This window comes from Rhinolophus sinicus, chromosome 17 (assembly GCF_057876585.1).
Source record: "Rhinolophus sinicus isolate RSI-liver-muscle chromosome 17, RSI-T2T, whole genome shotgun sequence".
Lineage (NCBI taxonomy): Eukaryota > Metazoa > Chordata > Mammalia > Chiroptera > Rhinolophidae > Rhinolophus > Rhinolophus sinicus.
The window spans coordinates 99,502,823-99,527,075 of record NC_142517.1 but is presented as its reverse complement, the minus strand read 5'-3'; the positions used below and the strand labels follow the sequence as shown (position 1 = coordinate 99,527,075).

The following is a 24,253-nucleotide window of genomic DNA, read 5'->3' as shown; positions in this document are numbered from 1 at the left end:
GGATACGTGTTTGTGTTTCTCTACACCACAATGCTTAAAAAAAATTTTTTGTTTCGTTTATTACCACAAGTGATTTTTCTTCTAATATTATTTTTAAAGATGTTAAATCTACACACAAGTTGAAATAATCAGTTAGATTTCATCTAGATTACAAATTGTTGATGTTTCTCTCTCTCTCTTGCTGTCTCTCTCTCTCTCTCTCTCTCTCTCTCTCTCTCTCTCTCTCTCACACACACACACACACACACACACACGCACACTACTTTTTGAGGGACCTGTTTGAAGTTGCAGTCGTTGTGACAAACGCTTCTCTCCTAAATGTCTCAGCATGTGTTTCCTAATAACAAGGATGTTCTCCTACCTAAACACAATACTATCAGTCAAGAGACTAATGTTGAAACAATAATATTTATAAATATTCCATCTGCATTAAAATTTTGCAGTTTCCCAAAAATATCCTGTGCACATTTTTTGATGTGGAATCCAGTCAATGGTACACATTGCGTTTGGTTTTGCTCTCTTTTCAGACTCTTATTTTTTAGAACAACCTCTCTGTTTTTTTTTTTTTTCTTTTTTAACAAAGACGTTTTTCTTTAATCTCCTTAGCTTTTGAAAATTGGTTCGCTCTCTATTTGCTAGGTCCATCCTGTGGGATGTGCCGAAAGGGGATACGTTTAAATGTTTCTGAGGCAGTTTGATGTATTAGCCTGAAGTCAACACGGGGGTTTGGAATTTGGAAGTCAAATGGGAATATCTGCAGTCTTGTTTCGGATGTAGACCTAGTTCATGGATTACCAATCACAAAGTCGGTAGATCTAAATTCCCATTTTCTTTGGTAGATTGGATGACTCATTCAGCTTTTCTTGGCCTCGGTGTTCTGTAAAACAAGGATTCTGGTTTAATCACAGAATTTCAGATGAGAATCCCCATAACCTTAGTGATTTTTCAGAATTAGTCTTAAAGAGACAGAAGCACTCAAGGAGAGAATGTGTTTCTAAGGTCTCACAAGGAATGAAAATTCGGTAACACAAATGATAAGTCTTTCTAAATCCTGAATTTAACCTGATTCCTACTTCCCACCTTTTTAGTGCGTGACATTGACGAATGTATTCCCAAGGCTTGCGTTGGTCTTCTGGTCATCTCTCCCTCGCATGTCACTTCTCCCTCTTGCCTCCCTTCTTCATGTGGCTTCTCTGCAGTGACATGGACCTGGGTACCGTGTCCTCTCCTCCAGTGTTGGTAGGCATAACATTTGTATTGTAATCTCATTTTTCTCTGTCACAGTCATCTCAGATGTATCACTTTCCTCTTAAAGGAAAATGCACATGTAAAGAGCCTCCTCGCCCTCTGCATACACTAAGTCAGCACAAAACAAGACAAGCAGGGATCTCACTGCAACATAGCTCAAGTTGCCCTGTCTTGCCTGCCATGTCTTTTGTATGTAGCCAGAACATGCAACATGCAGAACATGTAGAAAAATCTTTACCGGATCTCACTGTTCCATCTCTGTGTATAAGAAAGTCACCCTAATTGTGGCTCACATGAAGTAGTTGAGAATTTGTGCTGAGTATAATTATTACAAACCTTTTAATGTTCCCTTGCTAAGATTGGTATCTTTAGGTCCCTATGCTTGAATTACTGTGTTTCATCTGTCATTTGAAATGATTTGTATCTCTGAGGTCTGCTTTCTGTAAAGCACTTACTGTTGTCTGGTATGAGAACTTCATGTGCAACGGTTGATTAAAGGGGAGAAAGGTTTGAGATTGACTCGACAGATATGCCTGCATCTGCCTCCTGCCCTCATATCAATACTTTCTACTGTGCTGGGCTACGTCTTCCATCTCCTCACTCTGGAAATCTTGCTTTTGAGAGGCGGTGTCGGGCCGTGACAGGAGCCCAGTAACTGGGGCCATCTAGACTCCGGTGTGGATCTCAACCTCTCCACACAGTAGCTTTTTTTAACTTTGGGCAAGCTATTAATACCTCTGAGCCTCAGTTTCTTCTTCTGAGATAATGAGATAATATACAGGATGGTTGGTACTTAGTGAGTGAACAGTAACTTTTATTTTTGTTTTTTAGTCCGAAGGCAGAGGCAGATTGAGTGAGTGAATGGGTGGGGGTGTCTGTCTGAATGTAAAGTCTATAATATTTTGGTTGCTCTTAGTGAGCCCCTGGATTTCCTTTAATGGTGAACTCGTAATTGCTTGAAATACTTTTTATATTCTTTCCTCACAGCTTTCTCTTCTGAACAGAAGGAAATTAAGACTAGCTTATTCCAGACTATCTGCAATTGGGGCAAAGGGTAAAATGTGAGGCCAGGATATGTGAGGGGAGAAGAGATGTCTCAGCAGAATCACTGCATTCGGTTCATGTTTTGTTCATTCACGGTTCAGGTAGTTTTAGATGCAGGAAATTTCAGTTGAAGAGTTAAATAGAATAAAAAGGATAAAGCATAGAGTAATATGATATAAATTTAATGCATAAACTAATATTTTTAGAAAGCTATAGAAGTATTCAGATATGCATCAGATGAAATTGCTTAATTTGTGAGGTCACATACAAGCATCTAGTGCTTAAGCTGAATTTAAAAAATAAAGATAGACATTCTATTACTATGCTCCCCCCCTCCATGTTCCCTTTGTCAGTTTGAATTTTATTACAGAAGTGGCAAAAGTTCACATGCTGAGTGAGGTATGGAAATTTTTAAAAAACTGGTTTACCTACTTACAATAAGTCTTAAATTGTTTCCTTTCTCCTTTGCATTCTTGGCTTTCTCTTTTTCTTTTGTCACCCCTCCCCAGGTTCTCCACTCATTGGTATCCATCCTACCACTGGTATCCATCCCCCCACCCCCCAGCACCTACACCCTCCTCGTTTTCTATAAACACTGCGCACTAGAATGAGTGAGGGGCTGGGGATCAGAATCCCAGGTGGGCTGGAGTCTGAAATGTTGGCACAGCCTGTGTCTGACCAGAGCTGGGTTCGCTTGGTCGAGTGGTTACCGCCACCATTCAGCGTGCACGTCTGCTCTGTTTGCCATGTCCCGTGGGACGCACTCCCTCTGCAACTGCAGTCGGGAGCTGCTGTACCTGTTCTTACACACCTTGGAAAATGGCAGGCTGATGCAACTGCTGCTGTTTTTTTTTCCTGGGGACTCTTGTAAATTGACTTGTTCTTTTTGGCAAGGTAAGAGTCGCTTGTCGCCCCTCACTTCCCATTACAAACTGGGGCCCTACCCCTCCTCCTTCTAAAAGTTATCACTGACCTGCCTTGAATTGTAGATTCATCACGTTCGGCCTTTCCAGAGTGTGTGATTCTGTTGACGGTCGCTGCTTCCTTGGATGTGTCTTCCTCGCGATTTCCAGTACCTCCGTCTCCTGTTTTTCCCTTGCATTCACCAATCCCACCCCACCCCACCCCGATCCCAGGCATCCTCCTGCAGTGCCTCGTCTTCTGACTTGCTGCCCACGAGACTTGTGCAGCCGGGCCTCTCGAGTGCTCAGCTATTCCTCACTCTCCTGGCTTAGGAGACACTCCCCAGCCTCTAATCTAGCCCTGGATTCATATTTTGCCCCCACTGCCTGGACTCCTTGACCGAGCTCTCTCACTGATACTTCAAATACAGCACAGCCAGAATCTGCCTCTTGGCTCCCTTCATGACCTAAGCCATCACCCAAGCTAATGGCCTTTGGAGCAGTGAAGCTCAGAGAGGTGGGGGGCAGGAGTATGGACCCTACTGAGAATACATTTTGCATGCCAATCAACACATTTTACAAATAATGCCCTATTCCCCAGTGGTTTTGGACCCAGCACCTCTGAAAATGTCTCTATGGTCCACGTCAGATTTTCTCCCCTGGGCTCTTGCCTGCATAGATGGAAAACTTCTCTAATTGATGTCCTGGCCTGAAGGGCTTTTCCTTCAATCCGGAATCATCCTATTGCTGGCCGGCTGATTTTCCTAAAGCGCAGCATAGATAGAGCATGCCATCCGTCACTTCAGAAACCTTAAGTGGCTCCTCGGGAAGTGCAAACACCCCAACACAACACAGGGTCCCACACTCCTTTCCCAGGCTCGCCGTCCGCAGTCATGGCTGTGGCCTCAGGCCCTGCCTGGTCCCCTCATGCTCAGCCATGGCATGGTACCCACCCCCACCTGAGCCCTTCTCAAAACTGCTCGTTGCGCAGCAGTGTTCCCTTCTGAATGCTCCATTTGTCAGGTCCAGTTCACATTTCTGTCTCCCGCGAGCCCTTCCTCAGTTTCTACATTTGCAGTTAGCTAGTCTTTCCTCGAGCTTCCATGGAGGGTTAATTATGTCTCTGATCCTGCCACATTTGGATTCATTGTGGTCTGTGTGCCTTCCCGGTGTGCGGCTTCCGGGGGGCAAAGGGCCCTGCACGTAAGTGTACGATGAAGGAGTGACTGACTAAAGGAACCCATGAATCTACGCTTTGGGAACTCTCAAGTGCTGGAGGGACCCCCAAAGCATTCAAAGGGTCCAGGGTTGAATCGCTCATGCCCCCGAGGTTGTTGAAGCTCGTTGGTGTTGAGACCTCTCCGTCTGTACCACTCTCACTGCTGGGGCCTGATGTCACCCCTTGAGGAATTTGCTTGCCCCAACTGTCAGAGAGGCAGTGTGACAGAGCTACTGAGGTCGTGGTCTTGAGGCCACCTGCCTGGATTACAGTCCCAGCTCTGCTTCTGCTTTGCTCGTGGTATCATGTGTGCCGTGGGGACGGAACTTGCACTCTGTGTCTCAGTTTTCTTTCCTGCTGCCCACCCCCAACAGGGAGCCTTCAGTATCTGTCTTGTAGGGCTATAGTAAAAAGTAGAAAGGTAGTAAGCGTTGTAAAGCACACAGCACAGTGCTAGGCACACAGCAAGCATTCCGTGAATAAGTGTAAGGTCCTGGGAGGGTCTTGTTAGCTTCTAGGTCAAGGCTAATGAGCTGGCAGCACCTGGGCTAGTTACAGCCCACACATGAATATTACATTGTTTTTGTGGGGTCAGGGAGTATGGGGGTGGCTAAGGAAGTTTCTAAAATAACAGGAAATATAGGAGACTGGATTTATGAATTCTCTTGAGAACATTAGGTCTGAGGTTGTAAATACAGTGTTTAAGAATATGGGCTCAGAAGCCCGAGTCTGAATTAGAGTCCTAGCCCTGCTACTTACAAGCTGTGTGGCCCCATGCAAGTTGCTTAATCTCTCTGTTTCTCAATTTCTTTATCTCTGAAATGAAGATAACAGTAGTACTTAATAGGCTTCGTGGGATTATTAAAGGGGACAATATATTTAAAGCTCTTACACAGTAAGTAGTGAGTAATGTTGCCCATTTTACTATTGCTGTTGCTTCCAGCCAGTAACCCTGGGCCCCAAACCCCTCCTGTGCCAACAGTTGGCACTGAGTGGCAGATGTTCCCATAGCAGGGTATGACCTTTGAAGGTATCCATAGTCCTCGCCTTTACCTGTCACCTGTGTCCGCCCTGCTCTCTTAAGGACAGTTTTGTTTGTCTCCTCTTGGTAAACCCCACTCTTGGACCTGCCCAAGAAGGCTGTGCCGTGAATCAGTCTTTATGGAGGTATGAACCTCAAGGAACATTCCAGCTCAGTGGTTCTTGTGGTCCAGATCGATAGCACTCGTGTCTGCTGGGAACTTGTTCTCAGGCCTCACCCAGACCTCCTGAACCAGAAACTCTGGGGCTGGGCTTAGCAGCCTGTCTTCTTAGAACCCCTCCAGCTGGTTCCGATACAAACGGGTGTGAGAACTGCTGATATGAACACGTGTTCTATATTCATATTCCCTACACTTGGTTTACATGTAAAATTTAAAATGTTGAGTTGTGTTTCTAGGCACTTCAAATAATTTGTAAATTCTGCCCTTTCCTCAGTCGAACTGATGTCTTCTAAACGTGCCTTCCTGGAGGTGCTGGACGCTGCTGGGAGTAGGTTCTGCTCTGTTATGATGCATGTGAACTGTGATTTTTTTTTTTTTAACTTGATGGAAGAATAGTTTACCTGGGGGTGATAGTCAGACATTTTTAGAAAGAAGACTAGAAAGTTAATGGGAGGAACTGCTTTTAAATGGATATGGACCATATGAAGTGATAGATTTAATAAGATTGACTAATTCTTTTATAGGCTTTAATGTAACGATGACTTTATGTCAGCCATCTAATTCTGTGAATTGGGAGTTGACACTGCTTGTCTGCCTCCGCCTTCCCCCTTTACAGTAATTTTCCCTGGTTTCTTAAGAATTCTTCTATATGGGGCAGTCTGCTTTTCCCCTTCTCTTGCCCCAGGGTTATTCGGAAGACTTTATCTAGTAAAAATTGTTACATTTAGCTTTGGACAAAATCCCTTAATTGTGCTCTGAGCTCACACACACTGTATCAAAGCTCTTTTTTATTATTATTACGTGTGTCACTATGACACATGGCTATGGTATAGCATCCCATTTTATAAGTATTCTAGAATTTAGTATTCATGATGCCTACTTTGTGACGTTCTCAGATAGTTGCTTTGTATTTTGTGCGCGTGATTTTAAGATGGCTCTAATATGCTTCTTCTCTACATTCTCTTTAGATTATTTCATTCTATAAATCAGGTACTCTGCTTTTGACTATAATGTTATAATAAAATTAAATATTTGTATTTATGAAGGACAGGTTTGCTATTGAAATTCTATCTTGAACGATCTTTCTAAAAGTCGCATACACTATCTGGATGCAGTTAACTTGTAATACAATATTTGAGTCTAGTCATGGTTGTGTAGTGTGCTCAGTAAAAGTAAGGTGGGTTTAGTGACATCACTCACTGTTACCATGATTTAACTCTTATTTGAGAGAACGAAAATCAGGCATCAAGAGTACCTCTAAAAGGCGAGTTTTGGAGATTGTAATATGCTACAGTTACAAATTTTATTTAACTAAAACCAACAGTACATAGTTAAAGCATTTTGCCAGCAGCTTTAAAACTGAGTTGTGGATAGACACTAGCCCCTCAGCTATCCACGTCCTGTTCAGTAGCCCTGCTCCCTTCATGAGCATTCGCTAGAGAACCCCCGAGTGCCCCCACATCCCAGGCCCACGTACGTGCTGTAGGAAGGCAACTGACAAGAGCTTGAGGTTTCAAGAAATTTACATCATCTTTTGATAAAAACATCAGTGAGAGTTGACTTCCCTTTTCCTTTTCTAGTGTGTAAAAATAAAATCAGTTTGGTTTATTTATCAAATATTTATTGATTGCACAATGAGACACCATCTCTGCCTTCAGAAGTGTACATAGGTTATTAAAAGAGTAGGTACACGTGTGAGTAGTCATTACAAAGCAGTGTGATAAGTCCAATAATTGAGGCGTGACAGATAAGGGAGCGATTGGGTTTGAGATGATGGTGGGAGGTTGGCCAGTAAGATTTCATGGACTAAGTGATGGCAACTTGGGGTTTCATGGATGAATAAGAGTTTTCTTGGAGAGCCAGAGGGAAATTTACACCTGTGATCTCACAGGGGCAAAAAGGAGCCTGGCGTGTTCTGACAGTTACTAATTTGTAGAAGAGTGTAAAGTTTCAGGGATGGAAGAGCACTCAGGAGATAAGGCCAGGAAAGTAGGAAGTTCCAAGTCCTCCACGGCGTCTGAGGGCATGGAAAGAGGCCTGGGTTTCACCTTATGGTGTTGATGTTGGAGCTAGACGCACATTTACAGAACGCGACTACTCCTTTGTGCATTTTCTCTAGAAGATAATGGCTTGTGGGAGATACTAAGAAAACATGACGTTTTCTATCTTCAAAACACGTCTTTCTTAGAGACTCCTAAACATCTTTGGGGGCTGCAGTCAAGAATACAGTGAACTAGTCAAGGGAAATCTGCAGTGAGGGCCCTAATCAATACAAACAGTGGGAGAAGTCATTATTTTCAACCAGAGGTGTGAGGCTGGAGAATAGAGGTTGCGGCCCAGGAAGGTTTTGCTGAGAAGGTGGCACATGCAACCACCGTTAGCAACCACCGTTAGAGTATTTGCTGAATAATACCACACTATTCCTGTCCTTGAATTGTCCACACTTGGGGTGTAAGCCAAGTATGATGGTAGCAGAATATTTTATAATATGTAGTTAATAATGGAGCTCGTGCCGCCTTTGGTGTGATGGGATAATGCGGGAAAGGCGCTTTGTAGTGTAAGGAGAAACTCCTTCCTCTGGGTTTTCAAGGGGTTTTCTGACTGCCTTCAGCTCCCTTGACGGTTCATATCTAGCATCCCGTCAAACCCTAGCTTCAGCTTTCTTTTACAAAAGGACTTTCAAGGTGTTTTATTTATTTATTTTTTATCAGCCAAGGATCAACATTTGTGGGCTACAAAGACACCAGTGTTGTTTGTATTATGTGTGTAAAAGAATGTGAGAAGGTGTTTTGGAGAGGGGGTTTTTTAGGACTGCATTTACAATCTTTTCCAAAATTTAAGTGAGTGCTCTCGAAAAGATGACCTCTAGTGGCCGTTTGCTTTCTGTGGCCTTCTATTCGTACTTCACCTTGGTTATGAACAGATCCGTGTGGAATTAAAATTTATACAATCCTTTCCATACACCAGGGTAATAAAATATAAGGAAACACTTGTTTCCATCTTTATTTTTTCTGGTCATTGCTTAAATGTAGTTTTCAAATAAATTGTCTTTCAAAGTCTTGTCCATAAATAGAAGTTAACCATGATAAGGTTATCAACTGAGAGTTATATTGTCTGTCTGACTAGTATGATTTTCTTGGGTTGATGCTGTGGTCTTTCTCCCTCTCATACATATTAGCCTGCTTGTGAATTTTTTACATAAAAATATGTATATTAAGGGATCCATACAAATGTTAGTTGCTGCTAAAAAGAGAGTTGCTTCTTTAGCTATAAACAGTTGATTTTGCAATTTACAGTCCGTCTTACTGTTGGTTTGACTATGAGTATACGGAACGCGGGCAAAATGAAATGGAACGAAGCACACAAAGAAGACCGCCACGACAATAAATACTTTACCTTCCAGCTTCTTGGTTTTTTTGCTGTCCTTACTTTTTGACTTTCTATAGGAATTGTATACTTTTTTTGCAATCACCACATAAAAGAGAAGCATTAGGACCAGAACAGTCCAGAAAATGAACTGGGATACGTAATTCACGCCTTCATGCCATTTCAGCCCCTGAGGACCCTTTAAGGAGGCACACTTTTTCACAGATGATGGTGTGGCTTCCTTGTCGCTTAAGATTATGTTTGGCAGAGAGATGAGAAACAGAAGGAGCCAGATGAGGGTTGAGACCATTTTTGCAAACACAGGTTTCTGTACACAATATTTCCCGAAAGGTCTGATGATCTTCAGGAATCTGTCAAAAGCTACAAGGCCCAGCAGGATGATGCCCACGTACATGGTCTCATAAAAGATGACGGCCGAGAAGCGACACACGAAGGCTCTGAGTTGCCAGAATCCAGGGTGGGAGTCGGAGATGATTTTAAATGGAAGCGTGAGTGTCATTATCAAGTCGGCCACCAAAGTGTTTTTGAGATAGACAATGAACGTGGAGGAGCTGGGGATGTGAACGAACACCCACAAGGCCAAGGTGTTGAGCAGGATGCCGGTGAAGAAAACGGCGGTGTAGAGGGCTGGGAACACCAGCTGTGTTGTCCGCGTGTCCCTGGGGCACTGCTGGGACCGGTTGAAGCCCTCCATCACAGTGGTGTTCATGGCTCCCAGTGTTAGCTAGTACAGACAAACACACACACAGAGTGACGCGAAGCCTGCCACGATTTCAGAATGCTGCTTTTCAAAAACAGACTGCAGGTTGGTAGCATATTAACACCTTAAATACTCCCACCATCCCATGCAACAGATCGGTTGAGAAGGCACACGTTTCTGGCAAGAATTTCTGACGTACGTCATAGGTTTTGGGTGCTTGTAATCGTGCCCTTACTTGCACACTCTTCTGACAAAGCACAACTTCTACCCCATTCACAAGTGCTGCTTTTACCAGGGCAGTCAGACAAAGGCTCATTTAAGAGGTAGTAATTCATGTCAGATTTCTGTACGTTATATAATTCCTTATGCTCCTAACCTGTGGTTTGTACAATGTTAACCTCAAAGCTTTTTCCCCCTTGAACCTACTCTATCTTTTCTAAGCAAGCCCACTTATAATAAATACTGAAATTCACCTTTGTTGGGGAGGGTGCTCGGCTCCGTGTCTTCTGATTGAGGCAGCTATTAGACCGGCTCATGAAGCTCTTGGGAAGCAAATGTTCTGCTTTCTTATACCGGGTTTCCTTCCTCATTTTCATGTGTGTAATGTGATTCATTGGAACTTCTTCACATGCAAACCTTTGGAGGACTTTATAATAAGAGACCACTTTTATTTCAAACTTGTGTGCTGTTAATCTATGACTTGCATAAAGTAGTTTAGTTGCAGTTATCCTTATATTTTCCCACATAGGTAGTAGCTGTCCTCAGCTTCTCTTCTTTACCTGCTTGTTCAATGAAATTTTTGAGTGCCTCCTGTATGTAGTAATAGGAAGCAGACAGATAGAGAAAATAGCCCCAAATTACAACCGAGGAGGAGAATAAGAGTTAACTCTAAAATCAGAATCATCATCTGCCTCCTTGTAGACTGTTTTTTCCCCCCAGAAATTTGTGGTTAGTAGGATGGCCTGTTTATTTCTATAGACATTCATCTGGGTCTTTTGGTCTTTCGCTCTCTGAGAGAGAAAATGGCATATCTGCTAAGCGTTAAGGGCTAATAGACCCAGATTTCACGGGTTAGAATCCCAGATCCATTAATTATTGAGTACTAGATCATGGACAAGTAATTTAGTAGCTCTGTGCCTCAGTGTCCTCGTCTGTGTAATGGGACTGATAATAGTATCTACTTGTCGTTTTGCCAAGAAGATGAAACGAGTGCCTAGAATAGTGCTGGCGACTTAGGAAGCACTGAAAAAATGTGAGCCACTCACTGCTCTGGTGAGTGGATTGCAGCTCGAAATGGAAATATATTCTCTCACTTATTGGAAAACTACTTTTGGAGAGCTCTTCTGTATTTGATGTGTACGAAGTGCCAAAGACTTCAGGAATTTCATCAATCTTGGGCCCAGGTCTGTACATTTTTTCCTTTAAATTCTCTTCAAGTTTGAAAAGGTATAATTGCTGCTTTTATGTGCAGAAAAATGTACGACAGAAATGTTTTTTTGCTTGATAGGTAAAGGAAAGAGGAAATTTGGAGATACTAAGAGAGAATGTAGGGTTCTCCGTGGTGAGTTTCACATCATATTTTTGCTGCAAGTTTTACCACAAATTTGGAGTACACTGGAGTTGGGTTGATTGAGAATTTTTCAGTGATTTGGCTTGGGATTCTGAGAATAAAATTCCATAATCCACTGGACATTTTAAAATACAAGGCAATGCTAGTATGCCTGATAATTTTGGTTGGAACTACCCAATGGTGACACGTTTTGAAAAATACCGGGCTGCCAAAAAAATGTATACAAGCGGACACTTTGGTCAGTGTTGCTCAAGCAGTAGTTCGCTGTAACCAGAAGTGTCTGGATGCTGATGGCAACCACTTTGAGCACCTCTTGTATTATAATTGCAGAAGTCAAACGTGACTTTTATTCATCTTTTGTTATCGGTATATATTGAGTATTACAATTTTAATACAGTTTTCCTTTCTTAAAATGTGTATACATTTTTTTGGCACTCTCTGTATATGTTTGACTCAAATTGTTTCTTGGAAATACAGATTCTGGATTTCATTAATGTAATGGGACGTAATTTAAACATATATATTTTTTTGCTTCAGTAGAGAATAAAAACAAGCAAACTTTTATTTTTATGTTTTAAGTAGAGGGATTTGACCTATGTAATTTAAATGTAAATTTCCCAACAGCACCCATTATCTAGGTGAAGGTTTGGAATAGTTTCAGTTTAAACAAGGGAAATGCTGTATAAGGTAATTTCATAATATGAAAACTGGAAATCACATTTTGGTCAAATTTCACAATGCCCAAGTGTGGGAAACTTTCAAAAGAGGAACTCGTGTGGTACCTTCTAGAGTTACAGAAGTGTCTTCTTATGTGGTAGGTTCCAAAATGTTTGACCACAGTACATATTTGTCAGATCACTCTTTCCTATAAGTCCATGTGTTTAGTATGTATTAGCCGACGTTCCCTTTGTGCTCATCAGTTCCCCTGCCCCCTAGGGGGGGTCTTTTGCCTGTGGTGGTGTATCTGAGAGGCCGTAGCAGAGCAGGTCGGAGCACTGCCTCAGGAGCCTGGGTTCAACTCCTTACTCCCACTCTTAATTTGCTTGTTACCTTGGGCAAGTTATTTATGCTCTCTGTGAAACCACGGTCTCCTCTTTACAACGAAAATAAGTAATAGTATCTGCTTTATTGTTTTGTTAAGGAGATAAAATGAGTGAATATTCACCAGGTGTGGAGTAGAATGCCTGTCACATGGTAGGTATTGGTATATTTCTTGTTAAATGAAATGAAAAGAAACGTGGAATATTGTGTACAACTGTGAGGATAGCTCACGAAAGACAGGAGGGAAGAATCAGAGAAGATACAAGGTCCCAGAAATTAGGAACCTGCCAAATGGGAACAAACTAAACCTTTAAAATCCTATCGGGGACAAAAGGAGTATAGTCAAAACTTACAAAGTCACACAGGCTAGGCTGTTCTAAGTGATACTATGATCTTATTTAATTCTTACAACCATCCTCAGAAATAGGTCCCATTTTGCCGGTGAGAAAACTGAGGTACAGAAGTTAAGCAGTTTTTCCAAAGTCATGCCACCCAAGCCCACTGCAAACCCGCAGAGTCTGGTTCCAGAGCCCATACTCAGAACCTGCCTCACTCTCCTGACTGATAGAAGCCACAGAAGGGGTGAAGGTGGAATTGTTTGCCAAATTCTGGAGTTTGTGAGCTGGGTATTACTGATGGATGAGTGAGAAGCAACAATCAACTCTCAAGTTAATGGACTTGTGAAACGTATAGCCTCAAAGTGAGGTGTGAGGTGGAAAATATAAATTGGTTCAAAGCAGTAAAATCGGGAGAGAATCAAAGAAGATATAAAAATTAGAAATTAGAAGCCTGCCAAATGGGAATAAACTACTTTTTCCATTTGTAGCCTTCTTTGGGATTTCCCTTTGCTTCAGAGTTAACAGTCTAAAGGTTCTCATTGATGTGGTAGCCGGGACCATGTAAATAATATCTGAAAAGGTGAGGAAGTATTTGCTTTCATGGGGAGTAAAAGTCAAAGTGGGAATTCTATACTCATAGAAGAGCCTTTTACTTCCTGTCAATGTATACCACGGTGCTGTCTCAGATTGTATGAAACTGTCGGAAAAATTCCACACTGGATTAACTGAAGGCTTAACAGTAAACTAACACAAGTGGTGCCATTTAACATTAAATGTAGTGATCTGGATCTATAATTAAATTCGGTATTAGAAAATCCTTACATATGACTGGAAACAGTCAATAACATTCACAATGTTATATGAAACATTTATGTGAATATGCAGTTTCATATTGTTACTATATAAGGAAAACAAGTATAAAGAATTCAAGTATATACATGTATATAATAGAAAGTGACAGTTAATCCCCCTTATACACGTATACATACCAATGTGTGAAAATAAATAGATTTGCATTTATTGACATTTTGAGTCTTTGCTTTATTTCATGTTAGTACATGGTGACTTCCCTAATTTTTAAAAAAGGTTTATATAATATAAAGTTACCATAGTTTAGTTCAGCCTTTATTGATGGGCATTTATTTTTTTCCCCAATTTTTCTCTATTAAAATCGGTTCCGTAGAACACATACATGTCCATATGTTTTCATTCATTTGTTCCAACATATTTGTAGGAAGTTTCCTAGCAGTGAAATGCTGGACCAAAGCTATGCATCAGAATGTTAAATGATGTTTTCAAATAGCTTTCCAGAAAGATTGTACCAATTTAGTTTCCCTGAGTGGGATTCTCCAACACTGTTATTAAAAAGTCTTCTAAATCAGTTCTAAACTTACAGGTTTAAAACCATGTCATTGAAGTATACATTTATTTCCTTCTTAGTGATGTACCGTGTTTCCCCGAAAATAAGACCTAGCTGGACAATCCGCTATAATGCATCTTTTGGAGCAAAAATTAATATAAGACCCGGTCTTATTTTACTATAATATAAGACCGGGTCTTTATAATATAATATAATATAATGCAATATAATACCGAGTCTTACATTATTTTTTGCTTCAAAATACGCATTAGAGCTGATTGTCCGGCTAGGTCTTATTTTCGGGGAAACAGGGTATATCTTTTTTATGTTTTTATTGTCCATTTGTATTTCTCCTGGAAATTAATTTTTCAAGCACTTTCCCATTTATTTAAAAAGTCAGGCTGTTTCTCTTTACTTATTGACTTGTAAGTGTATTTCCACATGTTTAGTTCCCACTGGCATCACTGTCGTCCCACTTTGGACATCACCTCTATCAGTCACCAGAATCACAGTTGTTTTTAGTGCAAAGCTACTGAAATACCTAAATGCATGAAGAGAGGATTCCTTTTCTGCGTAGGGTTTTCTCCTGTTTTTAAAGTTCTAGTCCAGTTGTCAATCTTCTTTTCTAAAGTGCCAGTTAATAAATATTTAGGTTTTGCCACCATGTAGTCTCCAACACAGCTACTCAACCCTTCTGTTATAGCAGGAAACCAGCCATAGGAAAAACCTGAGTGGGTGTGGCTGTGTTCTAATAAAAACTTGTTATGAACACTGAAACTTGAATTTCGTATCACTTTAATGCAACCCGAGCTTTTACTCTTCTGATTGTCCCTCCACAAACATTTGACAATGTGAAAACGATTCTTAGGTCTTAGGCTGCACAAAGACACAGGACGGGCTAGGTTTGGCTTGCAGGCTCTCATTTGCCACACCTGCTCACTGCTTTGGACAGTTCTGTGAGGAGCCACTGGGAGAAACGGCCAGTTATCAGCATCCTTTGGACTTGTTAGCCACGAAGGCTTTGGGCAAGACTACATTTTGTCTCATTTCTGAACTTTTCAACTTCTGGACCTGAGTCTACAAAATTTGGCTTCACTTTTTTCTTTTTTAAGTTACTGTGAAATGTGGGATGTATTATGTATATTAAAATTCCTAAAGCTGGAGATAGTAATATGTTCTATGGATAATGAGCACACCATAAATACTGGCCTCTCAATCTGTCTTGAGTAGGTTTAGTTCATGCTTGACATAGGAGTATGTGCCATCTAATGTCTTTGAATAAACAATTTCCAACAAAGTGTGATTTAGAGTTTAATGTAAATTTTTCATATTATATATAAAAACATCGGTAACTCCAAGCACTTTACAATTTTTTACAAAAGTACCGACATACCATTAGCGTTTCTGGTCTGCTTTTCTTTCTCTTGTGGAAATTGTCATCTCAGTGAATTCGTGGTGAATTAGTTTTAGTTCAAAAGGAAAGATTATTCAGGAAAGTCTTTGTGCACTCTGCAATCTCTCGGCGCCTCATTTGCTTCTGGCACTGTGATGTGGTCAGCTTTAATCCACTCCCTACCCCAGCTCGGGTGGCTTGAAGAGTGGACCTGCCCTTTATTTTTCCCATGCAAAATAAGGTCAGATATTTGAGCTCTCATTTCTCTTCCAGCTCAAATATCCTGGTATTTTTACAGGACATGCACACCTATACATGTGACATTCGAGTGAGTTGCATTAGTTTACATGGCAGAAGTGACTACCTCTGTTGTCCCGGTGATACCTGGAATACACATGTTTTGGGGGCACATGTCTCTGTGTGCGCGGCCGCTGACATCCAGTGCTTGCTTGCAGCAGTGTCAGAGAAGGAGTGTCGCTGCTCGGGAATTGACACCAGTTAGAGAGTTAAATGAGTTCAATTCTGTACTGAAATTTAGCCCAGCAGAACTCGTGGAGATTTGGATAAATCAGCTATTACTGAAGTTCAGTGAACTTCCTTATACTACAGCTCACCCTTTTAATTTCTTCTTGCATTATATTTAGATACTGGTATCTATGCCTTCTGTTTGAGAATCAACCTCGGAGGATCATAAATAATTGAGATAAAAGATGTCAAATTGCAAGTGTGTTACATATTTTGTTTATATTAAAAAACAATGAATATGGGTTATGTGGAATCAGCCTATATGTTAAGCCTGACATATTTTTTTCATTTACATATGAATTAACTGATGTGAGATGTCACCTTCAGAAGAGACTTTGCCCAATATTGTTTCATAAAGCACTGTATGAAACACTGTTGCCAGCTATTGTTTCTTAAGTAGGTTTGACAGTGATGCAGGAGTGAATATAAAAGGTGAATCATGGTATCTAATATCTTTGAACAAAGAAGAAATTCCAACAAAGTGTGATTTAGAGTTCAATGTAGATTTTTTGTTAGATACACAAATAACAAACAGGTAATTCCAAACATTTCATTAACATTACTTTCCTGTTAATAGTTATGTGGTGCAACTGCATAATCATATTTAATTCGTTTTTCTCACTAAGAGAAATGTTCATTAACCCAAGTAGCAGGAACTTTCTAGAAGCTAGTTAATAAAGGTATGTGTCAATGAGGGTGGTTGTATTTATGAAAGTTGTCAAAATATTAGTAAAACTGGTTTCTCTAGTGTTAAGGAAATATTCTGGGTTGTTTTTGTTGTTGTATTAGAATGCCGTAAAAATAACTCTTCTTATTTTAATAACTTTATTTTCTATTTCTACTCTTTTTATCAGAAAGGTGGTTTTTTAAACCTCTATCTTCTTAATGAAATTTGAAAAAAAAAAAATTCAGTCCAGTCTATTACCACTAGTTTAAATCCCTTAGGTTTTTGCTAATAATTAAAGGTTAGTAGTTACTATCCTTTGTGGGTCCCACCGACTTCAATTTTTATAATATCACTATAGGTAAGCATTTGGTTAGGGGACTAGGATGTATATACATATTAATAAGTATAATTTTTTGGTCAGAAGATTTTATCAGATTTATCCTTGGTTGCTTATATATATAGTAAGTTGATAGATAATAACATTGTGATCAATGATGTATTTAAAGAATGACAGTAGACATTATATGGTTAGCCATCTTGCCAAAACTTTCCAGTTCAGGAATTCTTTGTAGTTTTGCATGTAGCACGGTGATTGGCGGCAGTTTGTTTTGCTACACAGCTACATGGGAGGTTTTTTCCCCTACATTTTAATACTGGCAAAGTAAATGAAAATTACTTTGTAGTCTGTTTCTTCAAGAGTCATTGTTACTAACTCAGCTGCTTCTTAGTCAGTATTACTGTTTTTACATAGGCGAACCCCTATAGATGGAAGGGTTACCTCTGTTTACATTGGAGTCTCCTGGCTTGGATCATCACCAGCCTGGCCTTTCTTCCTGTTTTCATGGAGTGGCCGTGTGGCAGGATTGGGGCACTTCAGCATACTCATTAAGGAATTTTTGAAGGACTTGCAAAGGAAGAAATAGATGAATGGGTCGAGGCATGCATGCAAGGAAGTTAACCAGAGAGTGCTCTCTTTCACATAGAACAGAGTATTCTCAGCAGAGCAGTCAAAGACATCCCGGGTTTGGCTCAGGGTGTAGGGAATTCGGGCAAAATGGAAGGGAACAAAACAAATAAAAAATACAGCAATGATAATGAAAACTTTGATGTTCACCTTTTTTTGGGGAACTTTGCCTGCTCCCCTTGTTCTTACATATGACCTATACAGCTCTTTTGTAATGAGTGTATAACATACAATGACAATTAAAAAATTAATCCAGAAAATGACCTGACAAATGTAATTAACTATTTCATGCCAGACCAGACCAAACTGTGATTTGAGGAACGAGCATTTCTTCACATTCTTATCTCTCGGCCTCTTGTTGGTCAGAATCATGTTCGGCAAAGAGAGTAAGAACATGAATACCCAGATGATAACAGAGAGAATCTTAGCCCCCAACAGGTTGCTGGGGTTGGATGTTTTAAATGGCCTGGTGGTCTTCTGGTAGCGATCGATAGTTATCAGTCCGAGGAATGAAATGCTGATATACATTGTGAAGTAAAATACGACAGAAGTCACCTGGCACACAAAGGTTCTCAGTGGTCCTGTGCCCAGTTTGGCATCGCTGAGGATTTTGAATGGAAAAGTCAGAATCATGAGAAGATCGGAAATGACCGTGTTCTTAAGGAAGATAATGAAGTTGGATTTACTGCCGATTTGAAAGAAGATCCTCATTGCCAGGCTATTTGTGATGAGTCCAACGAAAAACAGGAGCGTGTAGAGGAGCGGGAAGAGGACCTGGGTGATTTTGTAATCTCTGGTACACAGGCTGCCATTCCCAGCCGCAGAGGTCAGGTTGTCCATGCCGTCTCTTTTTGGCTACCTAGAGGGCAAGGGAGGCGATGGTTATTTTTGGTCCCAGATGGTTGATTTTGCTCCTAGCTCCGTGTGTCGCTTTTTTAGACAGGCTTCTCTAAAAATTGAGGTTTCTGATTCTTGTGGCAGTTAGTAAGAACACAGAAAACTTAAATCTCAAGAATATTTCACCATGGCAAATATTCTATCTCCAGCAAAATGAAATAGTCTGAGAAAGTATGGATAGTTTGTATTTCTCGTTTGTTGAATGGGATGTTTTTAATCTTAGGCAAAAGCTCACATGTATTTATATATAAAAACTAGAAGAGAAGTATTTGGGCTATGCTTTGTTCTTCTCTAGCTTCATTTCCATGCCTCTTAACTTTTTTGTTCTATTCACAGTCACTTTTTCTACACCATCCTTATTCCTGGATTTCATTTACTCTGGTACCATCAAAGGGTTTTAAGAAGGAATGACTGATAATTGTCTATCAGAATTTTTAAAAGTGTAAAGAAATTTGTATAATAAAATCACTCATTGGAAATTTATTGTTAAATAAAATACTGAATCAGAAATAAAAATTTCTCTTATACCTAGAGGCTATTTCTGCCTTTGTATTGCTGTCCTCCATTCAAAAATCAGCCTCACAGGGACTCATTCTTTAGCTCCAATTATTTTAACCCATGTACATCTCATTTCCAACTACGCTCAGTATATTCGAAGTTTTTGCATACATTTTATTGAATATGATTCAGTACAAATTTTAAAACAGTAAAAAAAATTAAGAAATGGCTTCTGTATGTGGTCATCAGCTGGCATTCGTCAAAACAGCCGGAGATGATTACTAGGCTTATAGGGAATACAGTGGTAGCTAAAATAATACATCAAAACGGTGTCCATGTCTGGTTCCATAGGTTATTCTACCCCAATGGGTGGCTAAAATGGAAACTAAGACTTCACTTGAATACATTATCTGGCATCTAAGTTGGAATTTAAAAGTGAAATTTGAAAACGTTTTATTTCATCAAAGACAATGGAATTGATTCTACATAAAATATTGTTCCTAAATAGAAGAACTAATGTTAAAAGTACAAATAGCTAAATTTTTGAAAAAGCTTCCATGTGAAAGATTTAAATATGACAAATAATGGTAGCACTAACTTCCCCAAAATGTCAATGGAATTAATGTTTTTTATCCTTTAGTTACTGAAAGTAAAACAATTAAGATTCATGTTATCACAACTATGTCAATTTTCAATAGCTCCTCACCTGTTTAACTTAAACCAGCAAAAAACAGTATTTAATTGATACCAGAACTGATTTTTATTTTCCTTGCTACTGCTATTTGCTTTTAGTTGTGTATTCTCTGGTAGTTTTGAAAATTCTACTTTGGGAATGCTCATTTTGCATAGACTATAACTAGACCCCATTTAACAAATATTCTTGATACTGAGAATTTCAGCTCCCTGTATATGTAAATCTCATTTTACATTCAAGGTAAAATAAGTGAGACCATTTGTATTTTATTTCCATGCTCTGTATAAATTATATTTTTAATGAAGAAGTAAATGTTTATCTCTGACACCATTAATGTGGCTTATATTTAATTTTTTATTCCAAATAAGTGCTTACATTGATAGTTATTAAAGGTTTCCAATTTTAAGCAAACTTGAGAAAATTCACGCGTACATCATTGTGTTAGTGCCTATATTTGTCATATACTTCTAGATATAAAGTTACCTGGTTACTCTGTCGATTCTGAAGGATTTGAATGTATCCAGTAAGTGGTAGTTACTTCAGCCTGCAGAGTGGCATCTGGTATTTTCCTTTTTGATGTCTTAGCTTAGTTGTTAAAACTCTTTATGATAATTTGCTGAGTTTTCATCAGTAAAGTCTTGAGGGTGCTAGAGAGAAATAGAGCGAGAGAGAGGAAGAGAGGACTTCACAATCAGAAATTACCTTCAAATGCTCCGGACTCAAAGTTCTGCAGACACTGGATTTCCGTCTGGTCCCTTGTATGACTTCTGCTTTTATTTCCTTGGGAAACGTGGGGCAGGGTGGGGAAAAAGTCATCTTTTAAAAAGCAAATTAAAATCTTGCAGCTTTTTACTGAAATCTGCCATAGAGTTGATACTTTATTTATGAATTTTTTTTATTTATGAGTTATTTATTTATGAGTTATTTTGGTTATTTTCCATGCAAATGATAAATCCAAGCCTTTCGAAGTGTGCTTCCTGGAGAAGGTTGCAAGCTTGCTTTCTCAGATGATTATTTACCTGAAAACATATTGTTCTCAACTTGGGTGATATATTATATTTTAATAAGTAATTGCATTAACTTGAAATGTGCGCTTGTTAGGGATGTTAAGTCTCTTGCTCTTTGTTTTTTCCTGGCTAATCATGTCATTATTTTAAATCTGTGTTTGATCAACTCTTTGTAGGCGAAACAGTTTCCTCCCATTATAAATGATAAGATTCCAAAATTACATTAGAAAGAAAAAGCAGTTGTATCCATTGCCAGGCTTATTTTATAATGTGTCTTTCATGTTTTTCTTGACTAGAATTTACATATAAACAAATTTTTTTTCCTTTTAACCTAGCTTTTGCTTTGGGGGAAATACATCGTTAAATAAAGAGATCCTCGTATCACTACTACTTGGATATAAATGTTATTGTGGGCATGTGCACGCGCACACACACACACACACACACACACACACAGTTTTTTAAAGTATAGTCTCCTGTTACCAGTAGAACCACTGGCTGCTTGGATGCCTTTGCTATGAACATATGTTTTGGTTATTTCTTTCTTCCGTGTTTTGCATATGTCTGTATCTGTATTTGTTTATCTTCAACAATGGTTCTCAAAGTGCAGAACATCAGTGAGGCTTCACTGAGAAGACGTGGGAAATGCACGTTCTTGGGCACCAAACGTAGCCCCAGTGAGTCAGAAACTCGGGGGTGCACCCGCAGCTGTATGTTAATGAGCCTTCCAGGTGATGCTCATGCACATTCAAGTTTGAGCGCCACTGATGTAAATCGACACAAGAGTTTTGTTGGCAATAAAAATTTGAAATCAAGCTATGAACTTGAGTCATTTCATTTGGGAATTTCAGTTACATAATGATTTGATCCGTTAGTTATCTAGAAGTGTCAGTTTGATATTAAACTCTTGGAAAAGTGGGTATTAAGTTATTTTTATTTTACAATTTGACTATTGTAGTTATAATCTGAAATTACTTGTTGATTTGGAGACACAGAATTATACTTTGACAGAGCTTTCATGCTCCGTATACTTCAGAATAATAATAGCTGATGTTTGAATTCTTACTGTCACGAACGAACTTGTTTTATGATCTCAACCACTCTCTGAAGTAGATATTCATATTGTTTCCATTCTCTGGATGAGAGAAGCTGAGGAGCAGAGCAATGAATTAATTAGAGATGTAGTTCCCAGCCCGTGGCCTCTGACCCCAGACCCTGCATTTGTGCTCACTGTGCACCTGCAAACCTTCCCCAAGGCGCTGTCTCCACAACCCAACACCATGAATGAAATGGCTGCACTTCTTTCAAGAAAATAGGAGTCACACTTGCCCTTACAACAAATTGTAAACTCTACAGTTTGTTTATAAAGTGTTTCTAAGGCCTTCAGATGAAACAAGACTTGTGAGAAAGATCGTTACTATTTTCAACAAATTAATGTGTTATACCAAAGGAACACTAATTCAGGATACTTAAATCACATGCTCTATTGAGAATTTGTATTTTCAGATTCCTAGAGGGCTATGAATACGGGATCTGAAGGGGAAAGGAAAGGCTTCAACCCTTGATCTACATGAACTTTTTCTTTCCTCTGGTTTTAACTCAAAACCTCACCTGTCTGTGAACCTTCTCTGCTAATAATTTCTCAGGTGAATCATTGCCAATTACCCATTTAGACCACTTGACCCTGAAAGTCACTAAAATCTTTTAAGTGAGAAATGTCTTAGGTTGCAAAAGTATGTATTATCAAACGAATAGATTTAGAGCAAGTTTTGCACTTTGACCTCTCATTAAACAACACATGCAGTTTGTAATTATATGTATTACTATTGAGACCAGGACTAGCGTTGATTGATTAGATTATTGATTTTTCTACGCCTGAGATGACTTAGAAAAATAAACATATACCCCCGAATTTTTACATGCAGGTGGTTTAATTGGCTGATTTATTTTGATAAGTCTGTTCAAGGTTGTCAGCTTATCTGAAAATATTTACTAGGAATGAGATTCCGCTCACCCCAGAGGGCCATGTCCTGAAATGGTAGCACCCTGTAGTCCCTGTGGAACCAGGTGGGGCAGGATGATGGAGCTTCTAGGCTGTTTTACTTCTAAAATTTCATGGTTTCTAAATGTGGTCATTTTGACATCAGTGAATGTTTTGATTGAACACCTGCATTTTAAGTCAGGTATTGCTTATGTCAATCATCCAGCTTGGCTTCACCTCTCAGAGTACAGAAATTTAGGTGAGACGTAAGACAAATCCCCAAAGTAAGGAAACTTGGGTGTTGGGATGACTAGTAAAAGAGAATACTCGCTGCTCTGCTCATCCAAGTGTTTCTCATCCCTGTCTGCAGTGTTTTGCTTGAAAGCAGAGAACTAATACATTTAGTCAAACCCCTTGACTCCCATTATGCTCCTAGGATGCCCCGAGTGTATCGGGTAAACGCCCCATTTCAGCCATACCGTGGCGTATAAACTATTGTAGAACAAAAATTTCTTATACAAATCAAATTAAAGGAGTCTGCTATTTTCTTGATTTCTTGAAAAATTTACTCCAACTCATGTGGAGTGACCAAGGAGAAAAAGCTGCTACTTTCTTGTTACCGTAGCACAGCTTCCCTAGCCTTCTTCCACCCACCCAGTCCAGGGCTTTTTATCGATGTAACGTTTATTGGAAGTTATTTTTTTCCAAACAGAATAATGTGGTATATTGAAGAATTCAGCTAAAAGAAGTCATGCTTGAAGGCCTCTTTTAAGAGTTCTTTATGTTGATGGGTTAGCTAAAATAAAAATTTTATGTAAATAAATTCATTGTTTTTAAAAAAGTGTTTTTTACTACTTTTTTGGAGATGAGGTAGGATGCTGTTTGCAGGTTACTTTATCATGTATACTGGGTTTACATTTACATATTTAAACATACAAAATTGAAGAGTGTTGGGAGGTCTGAATGTTGTATTTTGTTTTTATCAGGACAATTGCATCGACTTTATGTTTTCCATTAGTGCTTGGAAGAAAAGGAAGCACATTCAGAGTGGGATTTTTATTTCCCTTTAAGAAGAACATTATTGATTTTAAAATTCTACAATTATTGGGTCACTGTACAAATATCAGAAAATATGAATAAGGAGAGTACAGAGCTCTGGTCATCTCACCACCGTTGTCACATCTTTGTGAACGCACACGTATTTTGGCAATGTTTCTAACCACTTATTTAAAGAAATGAACATGACTTAAAGCAGACTTCAATTCAATAACTTCAATTTTTCCTTCTAAGGATATTTGGCTCAAGAGACGTATTTTGATGTCTGTATATAAGAGGCCTTCCAGGATATTTGGACATGCATCCTCCCAGTTCCTTATCAATTACGTCTTCGTGATATATTATCTGGAGAAAGAAAGTAACTGACCTGGAGGATGAGGTTTTCAGAACTTCGTTTACAGGGAAGATGAGCTGTTCCTCCCAGAGACAGAAGTGGGCTGGCACGAAAGGGATGATTGGATGTCCCAGGATTCTCCAGTTGGTTCCTTCTGCTGCCCAGTAAATGTGTCCTTCAGAGAATCAATAATAGAGTAATTCTTTAGTACTGATGGCCAATCATT

At 39.5% G+C, this 24,253-nt stretch overlaps 3 protein-coding genes across 22 annotated transcripts in view; 1 reads left to right on the top strand and 2 right to left on the bottom strand.

Annotated features, from left to right (window-relative positions):
- Positions 1-24,253, top strand: part of MED12L (mediator complex subunit 12L) — a 319,885-nt gene that overhangs the window by 208,015 nt on the left and 87,617 nt on the right. The window lies entirely within an intron of this gene.
- P2RY13 (purinergic receptor P2Y13) lies at positions 6,902-10,329 on the bottom strand. The gene is made up of 2 exons (XM_019748869.3): positions 10,176-10,329; positions 6,902-9,726 (listed from the first exon to the last, which is right to left on the bottom strand). The coding sequence occupies exons 1-2, from the start codon at positions 10,314-10,316 to the stop codon at positions 8,710-8,712; spliced, it is 1,158 nt and encodes a 385-aa protein (XP_019604428.2). The 5' UTR covers positions 10,317-10,329; the 3' UTR covers positions 6,902-8,709.
- The window catches only part of P2RY12 (purinergic receptor P2Y12), a 48,978-nt gene continuing 40,034 nt past the window's right edge, over positions 15,310-24,253 (bottom strand). For 4 of the 6 annotated variants that reach the window (XM_019748871.3, XM_074333660.2, XM_074333668.2 and 1 more), the window contains 3 exons: positions 24,061-24,202; positions 20,133-20,429; positions 15,310-18,419 (listed from right to left, as the gene is read on the bottom strand). In XM_019748871.3, coding sequence (XP_019604430.2) covers positions 17,381-18,400 — 1,020 coding nt within the window. In that variant the 5' untranslated portion in view covers positions 18,401-18,419; positions 20,133-20,429; positions 24,061-24,202 and the 3' untranslated portion in view covers positions 15,310-17,380. The remainder of the gene's footprint in view (positions 18,420-20,132; positions 20,430-24,060; positions 24,203-24,253) is intronic. The other 2 variants (XM_019748875.3, XM_019748874.3) reach the window with 2 other exon arrangements.

Excerpts from the sequence above, each read along its gene's own strand:
- P2RY13 (XM_019748869.3), bottom strand. The coding sequence starts at position 10,316 with ATGAATCACATTACACACATGAAAATGAGGAAGGAAACCCGGTATAAG. Across the intron at positions 9,727-10,175 it reads GAGCACCCTCCCCAACAAAG|CTAACACTGGGAGCCATGAA; the intron begins GTGAATTTCAGT and ends TGTCTGTACTAG.